Source organism: Poecilia latipinna, unplaced genomic scaffold (assembly GCF_001443285.1).
Source record: "Poecilia latipinna isolate Pla-1442-1.1 unplaced genomic scaffold, P_latipinna-1.0 Scaffold1216, whole genome shotgun sequence".
Taxonomy (NCBI): domain Eukaryota; kingdom Metazoa; phylum Chordata; class Actinopteri; order Cyprinodontiformes; family Poeciliidae; genus Poecilia; species Poecilia latipinna.
Window position 1 is genome coordinate 171,894 of NW_015113832.1, and position 11,708 is coordinate 183,601.

Consider the following 11,708-nt stretch of genomic DNA (forward strand, 5'->3'; position numbering starts at 1 on the left):
AATCATTTACATGCCCTCAGCTATGTAAAGTCCAACATAAGTCCATTCAGACTGCTAACATTTGTTAAGGAATAAGTCAGTTAATTCCAGCATGGTACCATAATTGGAGGATGCCAGCAGTGCATTAGATTCGGTCCTCAAAATTCCTCATTAAAGGAGCAGCATTGTGTATTTTCCAGGCACATAGTGCCATTTTATAGCACACTCAAGTAACTCTGTTATCTTCAGTCATTTATAAATATATATGAAATATGACTTAAAAGAAATGTGATTGAAAAACAAATGCTCTTCTAGAAACTCGGCCTTCAGAAAGTCATCACAACATGGTTCCTCTATTAACCCTTTAGCAACATTTTTACCAGCATTGCTCTGAGAAGTAGCAGATTGCTGGTGTAGAGTCTGCAGTGAAGTGGGCACTGGACTGGTCTGTTGTGGTGAACAGAGAACTTTACCGGTAAATATAAGTTCCTTCCCTCATGGTCATGAGCTTAGTTCAGCTTAGTTTCCTTGTTCTTTTCATTGACTGAAGGAGCGAGGTCATGTATACAAACAGCCAAAAAGAGTCTGGGCTCTTCTTTAGAGTCAGGGTGAGAAGCCCAGTGATCCGGGAGGGACTTAGAGTAGAGCCGCACTCCTTCACATCGAGAGAAGCCAAATGAAATGGCTCGGTCATCTAGTAAGGATCCCTCCTTGGTGCTTTTCCACTAGCCCGCCTTGAACCAGTACGGTCTTGGTCCGTCTCGGCCAGAGTCATTTTCCATTAGCAAATCCGGAGCGGCTCAGCCAGGCTGATCTCAGACTTCAGTACCTGCTTCAGGGTTAGAACTAGCAGGACCAATCGAGGTACAGCACCAAAGCAATTTGATTGACAGTTGACTTCTTTTGCTGATTGACTCGTGATTTATGTCACTGACAACTCCAAAACAACACTAAAGGTTAGCTCTGAAGTGTGGACATGCCGTCTGCTATCAGAGAGCTGCTCAGTATGGAGGAGCAGTTATGAAAATAATCACAATCAGCGCCTGGAACACGTGGTAAGTTTTGCAGCGAAATGATCTTGATTTAGTTCTGCTAACAGCTCGTTGCTCTTAAGAAGAAGAAGCTGGTCAGCTTTCTGATGGGCTACACTTTTCTGCTGACGACGTGAAAAACCAGAACTACATAACATTAGCTTGTGATGTGAATTTTATTTATTTTTTGGACAAAAAAAAGTTAAAGTGTGGCTATTGGTTTACATCTTTTGGCTGCATTACATATCCAAAAGTTTGCGCATTTAAGAAAATAAAGTGCCAGAATGTAATTATATTAAAATGTACACCAAAAATAATCAACTCATCTGAGTCTTTGTCATTATGTTTGGGCCAGTAATGACTTTCTATAAGATAAAATATCTGGGTTCATTTGAGTCCAGAACTACAACCTTAAGGTTCTCTTTTGCTGTAGACATCAACGGAGAATTGAATACAATAGTTGCCGCCCACAACAACAAGGAACAGACCATATAAATCAGGGGGGCCCAAAGCTGGTGCTGGAGGCCCGGCATCCTGCACGTTTTAGTTCTCTCCCTGATGGAGTAACAACCTTTTCAGCTTGTCAATGTTCTTCTTAGGCCTCTAATGAGCCATCATCTGATCCAGGTGTGTTAAACCAGGGAGAGAACTAAAACATGCAGGATGCCGGGCCTCCAGAACCCACTTTGGACAGCCCTGATTTATATGGAAAAGCTCACTCCATGAACCACATGGACTGCAACTGTAGCGCTTAGAAGCAGTCTAGTGGAAAAGCCCCTTCTAGGGGTTTAGATGCCTTCTGTGAAGTGACCAGTCATTAGGGTAAATATGACAAGAAAACTGAAAAGCATGATGTTGTAACAGATAGATTCCATTAAGTATAATTTAGCAGGCGATTAAGTAAAAGCATTGCCTGTAAATTATACTTAATGGAATCTATCTGTTACAACATCATTTTTCTTGCCATATTTACAGGGACTTTTTTAACTGACACCACCACTAATTTAGCGGGACTTTGTTCTGATACTTGCAAACTTAGTTAGTTCAGTAACTAAGTTACTTATTCAATAAAAATTTGAGTTAAAGTCTGTTCAGCAAGTGAACAATAAGAATTTAATTAAAAAAAACAACAAAAAATGCTTAACTTATGCTCATTCATTTGAATGTAAAAAATTCTCCTAAGTGGCAGTACTTTCAATTTCATTTTTTCCTGCAAAAAGTGGAACAATCTAAACAGTTACCATATGCAGATGTTCAACGATGCACCCAGTCCTTTGGAGTAAGTTGGAGTAAATTCCTGCCAAAAACCTCAGAAATTCTGAGTTCAATCTCATAAATATTTCAAGAAAAGAACTTTGAAATTTCTAAGTTTGAAAAGTTACACATTTGCTAGTAAAAACATGTTTTGAGATCAATCTGAGAAATGTTCTAGACAAGTCGGGAAATTTCTTAGTTACAAAAGTTGATAATTTTTGACCTGAAACTCAGAAATTTTCTAGTTTTTTCCAAGAGAATTTCTGAGATTTTTTGGCAGAATTTTTCTGTCTACATTTGCCTTAATATGCCATCATACAACTGACTGTATGCATTCCTCTTCTGACAGACGACGGAGTCTTGTGGTCCACCCCACTGATCTGTGTGCCCTCTACTTGACCTCTGTCATGCCAGCCTGAGGGTCTTCTGACAGATTCCATCTGCCTCCATGGACTTTAAATAAACATATCATGTGATACTGTGCCATGCAAAGACAAGTCTGGTACCTCACTGTAACATTATGGATATACTACCAACCAATAGATGTGCCCCACCTTCTTTACCTTCTTTAGTTGCTGTCAGACTTGTAGAAATATGGTTACAGTTTTATTTAGCTGATTATAAGTTTGTATTGAAAGTCAGAGTTATATTTTTTCTACTGTAGAAAAAAACATCCAACTGTATGTTTTGTGTCCCATTCCTGTTGCTTTTTGTCTCGGACTGAGGCAGTCTTTATCATGGAACAACCAGGGACTAAGTGGGTTCTGATTGTCTACAGACAGATAATGGTACAAACACACTTTTACATAACCATAATTTCACCTTAATTTATCATCTTTATGAAAGGCATTGGAAACAGGTGGTGTCACACCTGATTTCTTCAGGTCCAAACCATCTGTCATTGTGTACATTTCAGACATTTTAATACCTGCCCTGACAACTAATCAATGTCAATCAATTTTCTCTGCCCTGACAACTGTTAAGAAATATATTAATGCCACATTTCAGAAAAATCAAACAGAATAAACAGAAATCTGAACTACAACAAATGAAAACCTGCTCTATTATAGAGCTTTTTTTAAAAAACAAATTATATGTGACATGTGGTACTGGTAGTAGAGAAATACCTCTACTACATGTACTACTAAATGTGTGTGTTGAAATACACACATTTTCTCAAAGTATCGGAAGTTAAATCAGACCAAACTTTTCTTATTTCAGCTTAGAATTATCAACATTATTTCTATTTGTTATATGCCAGAAAATTTGGCAAGAACATTACTTAGATTTTTTTTTTACATTAACATACATTTGGTCAGTGTTTTAAATTGCATGACTTGAGCTAAATGTTTTGGGGTTCCAGAACCAAAGCCAAAGTCCTGGTGTACATGCTGGCTGAAACTGGTAAGACTATTATCCAGTTAAACTGCCCTGCATCGAGATGGGCTGAAATGACACCAGCGAGGAAGAAGACTTAACTTAGAAATATAAAAAGCCGGCACAAGGACAAAGAGTTTCATTTTTGGAGACACAAAAAAAAATTCTAAAAAATGTTCTATCAGTAATATTTTTTAGAGTTTCGTTTTGTAACGTTCTTTGAAATCAAATGCTTACATACATCAGTGTTTTAAACTGGATGACTTGAGTGGGAAATCCTTACTCTAGGCCTCCCTGGGTTTATCTCGCATTTGGTATGCTCAGCTGCCTCTGCCGGCTAATGCCTCGGGGTTGGGAGCTTTTAGATGCTTCTCCTTCCCCACTACAGGAGCATTCTTGCTTTCAGGGTCTTGTGCAGCTTCTAACCTCAGCTTAGCCTCTCTGGGATAGGGACTGCTGCTCCTGTGATGACTGCTGACCTGCCTCTGTCAGGTGTTCAGGCTACTCTGTAGAGGTGTTTGGTTTGTGTTTGCCTGAGGCTGTTCTGGCATTCAGGAGCTGAGGTAACCTGCCATTTTTCACTCATGGCCCCTGATGGTTGCAAGGTTCCAATTCTCCTCACTGTTTAAATTTTATTATTATTATTATTATTATTATTATTATTATTATTATTATTATTTTAATTTTTTATTTTTTGTCTGGATGTCAACCAGACAACCACCAAGATGCAAGCATTCTCTTTCACTTCTGTATCAATCAATCAATCAAATTTTATTTGCATAGCACATTTCAGCAGCAAGGCATTTCAAAGTGCTTTACATAATTAAAATAAAAACAGCATGTGACATTGAAAAAACAGTGAGAAAGAGATTTTGAAAAAGATTAAAAAAGATAAAAACATTAAAACCCCTTTTAGGACTTCAGTTAAATATTGTTTAACTGGGGCTCTAACCCTCTGTACCAGTAATACAAAATAGCTGAAGGTCAAAACACACAACTTCCTATCTTATTTATTTTTGTAAACTATCTACTTGAATGCTAGATACAGTCTGGATTTAATAAAGTCAGACATGAAATAAGGATACTGCATTGAGACATCCTTTTTGTTGAGCAAATGACTTTTTTAATTTACTTGAACTTTTAAATTCCCTGCCACTAGAAGACAGCCATATATAACTGCAGTTTCAATTCAAGATGGAATGTTGATTCATTAATATGTAACGGAAGATCAACATACCCAGTCCTGATGAAGAACACTGTGAATTTGACACCATTTATCCCAGAATACACACAGAGCAAGATACATACATGAAAAGCAGGATGCATGCTTCAAAAAACATGACAGAATGTGATGTTCCTTAAAAACCCCTGTAACGTGTGTTTTGAATACTGCAGCATAGGTGGGAAAATAGAAAAGAGAGTTACAGCTGATTTAACATCTAACCAGGTTTACCCAACTGAGCAGCTGTTACAATTACCAATATGATGTCAGGGAAAACACCAGAATGAAAACCTGTATAAAAGTGTTTTAAATTGCTTAATACATGACTATTCATTCATGATCAAAATTCATGAGACCTGCTGTGACACCAAACTAAAGCATGGAAATGTCTTATTTGTCAGTAGTGAAGCTGGATAGGCTTCTGTGTTGTTTCCGTGTTAAAGAGGTTCCTCTCCGTGTTTGCAGACCAGAAAAGAGGCAGCTGGTATTAAAATCATTTAATGATACATGACTGACTTCATTCCCTGGTGAAGCCCTTCCACCCATAATTTATCACTTTTAAACCGCCATTTCTGTCAGTTTTATTTAGTTAAGCTAAAAAAAAACTATTATTCATACACAAAGCAGATTCAAGCTCAAGTTTTTTTTTAAAATCAACTATAATGTTCATTCAGACTGGAAGCACTGTCAATGTTTTAGAGGGGTTCAACCAAATTCCTGTCTGAGAAACTGTGGAGGGAGCTAAAGATTAGGGTGACAACAAAGGAGGTTGACAATCTCAAAAACTTGGAGCTCTTCACCAAAGACAAAACGTCAGAATACCTGTAGAAACATTATAAAAGGCATTTCTTCGCTGCATTACCACTACATGTTTTTCCATTAATTATTGAAGAAGGCCTCCATTTTCTAATCAAATGTTATTGAAAACAGATTTTATGTACATAAACACTTTTTTCCTGCAAATTTATTGTATTACTTTGGAACCAGCCTGCAGTTTACACAGAATGATGTGGATGACATCAGAGCAGAGAGTGTTAAACATGGTGAACGCGGTAACTCGCTGCAGTTGGATATATTTAAAGTTTGTGATCGCCTTTTGGCAATCACTGATAGAAAGCAGAAAGCTGACATTGATTCTTCCTGCATCAAGTGGGCGGCACAGAAAAGCTGTTGCTACCATATGGATTCTATTACATTTAATAGCAGCCACACAGGTACATCCACTAGAAGGAAACAAACGCACCCAGTATAACACTTTCATTCTATTGGCTGAGAGGTTGCCAGGTGACAGTAGTTTTTGTTTTGAGAGAGAGCAGAAAAGAATTCACAAGCGAGCAGAGAGGTTTAGGAGCAGAGATTTGATCCGAGCAGAGAAGTTTTGAGCGCGAAAGGTTTGAGAGAAAACAGAGAATATCTGAAAGAGAGCAGAAGTTTTGAGTACAAACATTACAAGTTTTGAGAACAAAGACATGAAGTCCTGCTTTCAGACTGAAAATGAGTGCTCTCGACTTATGACAGTAAAATTCCCCCATACACAAACCTTATCAAATCTCAAGAATGAATTGTTATTTTTATTTTTATTTTGAAAGTTATTGGAGCTTAAAATGATCTTACTGGGAAATCTTGTTAAAAGCATTGAGCTCAGTTTTATTATATCTGATTTAAATATTGACTTCAGGATTAAAACAGCTTTTAAACTTATTCCAAATCACCAAATGTTTATTTTTATCTCTTTCGACGAAACACTTCTCTGGTTTCTGCTGGCATGTAATTATCCCCAAACACAAAATGAATTTCTGCAGAACTCTGAGGTTGTCCAGCAGCCAACATACACAAAGAAACTGTAAGGATTCCTGGCAAAGCACTACAGGAGTGGGCTTCAAACAAGGGTGTGGTGCTTACTGAGCTGAATGTTTCACAACACCAGTAAAACCAGTATCATTAATACAAACATATGTTAAAAGTCAAGAAATCTAGTTCCTTCTACTGACACTTTTGATTCACATATTAAAAAAAAGTGACTGAAATATCCAAGAAGCTCCAAGTCAAGAAAGCTCCCAGTAGGTTACAAGAGGTTTGAGCAGACAGTGTTGTCTGTTTCAGACAATTACACTTGAGCACACACCAGCAAACAATCATCGCTGTACATGCACACCGAGTCAATCAACACAAAAGAGGAAGCTCTCCAGATGTGCAGCCTTTTACTGCGGTGGGGGCCTCACACTGCATTTTGCATATCAAGATTACAGCCCAATGGTAACACACAGTGAGCTTTAAAAAGATACCCTTCCTCTTTCCAAAAGGGTGGCACGCAACAGCTTAGGCACTGGTCCCAACACAGTTCCACAACAGGAAAAGATGTCTTTCTTTTTTCCCCCATCACAATCACTAGCATTGTGCATATATATGTTTGTGTGTGAATGTCTTTGGTTGCTATCCACCTGCAGGACGGCTTGGAGATGCCTTTTAAATTCAAATTATTTGTAATGATAAGAAAACATGGGTCATAATCATAACATTTCTCTGATCCAAGCACCAAAACTCTGAATCATGGTTTGACATGAACGTCAATGTCTAACAGATAAACCCAGTCAGAAGAATATGGGTTAGAAATGTCAAAACCATGTACAAATAAAATGCTTCTGCATTTCTTAGCCAGGTGCCTTGTAACAAACAATGTCTCAAAAATGACCAAAAGATGCAAAAATGTGGATGAATGATATTAAAAGATTTACACTTTCTATGACACTCTTATTCTCTCGTTGCCCAAGTACACAAAGTTCAACATTTTTAAAGAAGTACAACAAAAAGATTCTACTCTGCTCAGCTATCGATGAACAAGTGGCTATGACAAATTAGTGTACATTACAAAGGTGAAGCAGAAACAGATTGGTGTACTTACATTTTTCCCAGTGCATATTGTTTATCTGGCCAAAATATCAAACAGTTAAACTGAAGAAAATCAAAGTGGCGGGATGACTGACGTGCTTTATAACAGCCTGTATCTGGCTAACAACCCCCAGGGACTTTGCAGTTTCTCTAACCACAGGTCTCCCCCTTGTACCAAGTTTCAGTCTTCATGCAGTTCAAGCTGACAAAAAACAACTACAGATCAGAAACGTTCATGGAGAAACAGAGCTAAAGAAAAAGATGCATGGCTTAAAAATGTTAAAAAATAATGTAACAGTGAACGAATAGTGAATGAAACAGCCTTTAAACAAATATTCTTTTACGTACATCCTTTCACTGGTTGTCTAATCTTGGCAAGTTGGCAGAATTTCAGTTTCCTCAAGAAGGGCTTTTGAAAAATAGCAGCAAAAATAGAAATGAAAAACTAAAGATGTTAATGAATGCAAACAGAACACAGTTCCAGACTGAGTGTTATGAGTAATGTCTGTATTAGTCAGCAGAGAAAAAAGCGTCACCAGTGCTCATTGACCATAAAATGCTCAATAGTAAAATGGTAAATGGATTGTACTTGTATAGTCCATTATCAAGTCCATAGGACCCCAAAGAGCTTCACACTAGATTCAGTTATTTGGCTATTCACACACACACTCACATACTGGATAGAGGCCACAGTCTGACAAAGGAGAGGCTGCCTTTCAAAGGCACCGGGACTCTGACCACCACCAGGAGTCTTGTGTCTTGCCCAAGGACAGAGACGGACAGACATAATAAATGCACAAATTGTAATTACAAAAACAAATTTGTTTAATGGAAACATGCCAATTAAAAAAAAAAAAGTTTTTTGATAAAAGAAAAGGTTTTTTGTGCTGGGATGAAATTGTTTTCTGGCTACACTGAAAATACTTTATTTCACCAAACTGCAATGGAAACACTTTTTCACTTCACATGAGTTGTGATCAGCAACCCCATGTTACAACTGGTGGAAAACACCAAGAAGAAGAAGACAGGAAGTAGTGGAAGGATGATGGTGCAGAATGTTTTAAGTTAATTATCGCTAGAACACACATATTCATGTGTGATTTTAATTGTTTCATATTTAATAGAAACACCACAATTGCAAAATTTTTATATTTTTGACATTAGCAAAATATCATCAAAGTCTTGCTTACATTTGTAATGGACATGCAGCTATTGTCTGTTTTTGAGCAGTGTTAAACGCTTTATCTAAGAGATGTGTAGTTAACATTGGGTGGTTTCAGAGATATGCGCTGAAACTACACACGAAAGACTAAGTCTGATAAATCGGCTTAATATGTTAACATATGATTAGCATTCTGTTCACCAAAGGGGTGAGGAACCTCATGACTCTCTATGCCTTTCCTACCAAAGTTTGCAGTATTCCTGTCAGAAAAACTACTATTGCAGTCTCAAGATGTGAAGTATGAGCCAGGATGCTCTCATTAGTGCTCAGATAAAAGCTGGTGGGAAATGATGGAGTTCTTCATACAAGCTTCCCCTCAAAAGGTGACTCTAATGACTCAGACGACAGATAGTGGGCTCAGGACTTTGTGGACTGGCACCAACAACACTGGTAGATCCAACGAGCTAGTGGTGGATGAACACCCACCTCATAGACACCTGTGAACATCTTGGGAGTGGACATCAAAAAAGTGGCCTCTTCTAAAAATTGGGTGTAGTCTGCCGTCACTCCAAAAATAAATACGCAACACTTTCCTGAAGTAGCTTTATGAATATTCAGCACAACTCCACAACACTTTGAAGCACTTTGAATTGCCTTGTTGCTGAAAATGTGCTATATAAATACAATTACCTTACCCAACATACAAACCAGGGCTCAAAAAAGGAAACACTTTTTGTCACGTGCACCAAAATTGTACCATCAAAAGTACTCACATGCCTGGGGTGTGCTGTGGTGGCGCAGGGGTTCAGCACAACCCACATATAGAAGGAGCCTTAGTCCTCGACACAGCCGTCGCAGGTTCAATTCCTGGTGACCTTTGCCGCATGTCCCCTTCTCTCATTACCCTCTTTCCTGTCAATTAACTATCAATTAAAGGCCACTAGAGCCAATTCAAAAAAGTATTCACATGCCAAGAAAAAAAGATCAAGAAAATATAGTAGAAGACGGATGTTATTAATTGTAGATCAACATTGGTGCAATAGCTGTATTAAAGTAAAGGCGTCTATTTTTCAAATTCTTTTAGGATGTTTGAACAAATTTATTTTCAGTTCTAAAAGCAGGATTGGGTCACTTTCTTTCAAAAGTGACCCAATCTAGCCAAGTTTAATAAATTAAATAAAACCTGGTGAAGCAGCGTTATCAGTTGTCTGAATATATGTGTTTCCACTTGTTATAAAAGTTTGGTTGTAAAAAGTGTTGCATTTAACATCATCTATTTTAAGAAAATTATGTCAATAAAAATTTGACCCTACTTAAAAAACAGGTTTAATAAACCAAATTGTATCATTCTAGAGCTGGAGTTAGGGGCCACAAATGGCCCCCGGACCACACTTTGGACACCCCGACACAGACGCTCCATCACTCATACTGACAAGTTAAGTAAACATGCTGCTGAAAACCTCACAAGGAAACTCAAAAGAGCAACAGAGTGAAGATTTTTGGTGAATCGGGATTTACTTTAGAAACTCTAGATCATTCCTCTCCTCACTCCATTTTTACTTCATCTATTTTACTCAGTGTTTCAGCAAGCATGACAAATAATCTCTGCTTAACCCTCGTGCGTGCGAGGACTGAGGCAAACGTAGAGGACTATGGCAAATGATATAAGTTTTATGTGTGTGGGGTTGGTTGGACCCCATTTCTACATACAAAGGTTAAGGAGGTGAGATGTTTTATTTTTGGCTTTATCAGGAATCATGTTTGAAGATGTTCTGTAGTACTTGTGTTTCACAACCATGTAGAGTTTCACATGCCAAAAGAAGAAACCGGCACTCCTGATACTAAAGCAAAGAGAAACAACCTGCTTATATATGTCAGGGCTTGTCGAGGAATCACTTTCAGAATAATTTTGAAATGAATCCTTCATCCCTGTTTTTACTTTCAGGGAGGAGCAAACCAAAAAAAAGTGATGGTAAGTTGTAAGAGCCAGATCTTTCTGGCTGCAACATCAGGCTCAGGCATCTCTAGCAGAATGACTTTCCAGCACTGACCTGTTTAGGCATGACACCAGTAAATTGGCCCAGCTTCCAGTGTTTGTGTAGTATGTCTGAGGTTCCTGATAAGAAATAATAACCTTTAATGACCCTTTCAAGAAATGCAGTGCTGTGTAAACATTAACTTGGTGCTGATTAGAAGACAGATGTGTCTCAGGGTAACTCTGTCCTTAAGATACAAACTTAAAAGAGGCTTTATCGAGCCCTCATTAATATCTCACTGATTATTCCAATAATATTTGAAAGCTTTACGCCAGATTAAAAGCTATGTGAGTCAGAGACAAATGTAACTTACTCCTTATATGTTCTCTGTGATAACAATGTAATGATTCATCAAAGGAGAATTGGAGAAGGTGTGGGTGAGATGTATTTTCTCTCTTCTCCCACCACATTTTTCATTGCACAGTCACTCCTGATCATAAGACTTGTTCACAGTGTGTTTTATTTAGATTTAATGTGTCAGACCAACACAAGGTAGGGCAGAGAAAGAAGAGAGAACCTTCGAAAACCTTCGCCAACAAAGGAAAAGGCTTCGGCTTGATCAGACTGGAGTTGCAAACGCAGAGATGGAAACATTTTTTTATGAATGGACCTCTAAAAAAATGTGCTGTGCATTTGCATCAAGCCCCCTCTACACCAATTCCCTTTCATCAAATCACATGTAATCAGTTAGCTTCCACACTCCTCATATTTAGTCAACAGAATCCAGCTATGTGCAGTTATACACTCCAATATCAATA

The 11,708-nt window shown here is 38.0% G+C and overlaps 1 protein-coding gene across 2 annotated transcripts in view; it reads right to left on the minus strand.

The window, feature by feature from the left end:
• The window catches only part of pou2af1 (POU class 2 homeobox associating factor 1), a 67,744-nt gene extending 59,911 nt beyond the window's left edge, over nucleotides 1-7,833 (minus strand). The window contains exon 1 of one of the 2 annotated variants that reach the window (XM_015053941.1): nucleotides 7,766-7,833. In XM_015053941.1, the coding sequence (XP_014909427.1) occupies nucleotides 7,766-7,781 (16 nt within the window). In that variant the 5' untranslated portion in view covers nucleotides 7,782-7,833. The remainder of the gene's footprint in view (nucleotides 1-7,765) is intronic. The other variant, XM_015053942.1, reaches the window with a different exon arrangement.
• Between the last annotated feature and the right edge of the window lie 3,875 nt (nucleotides 7,834-11,708).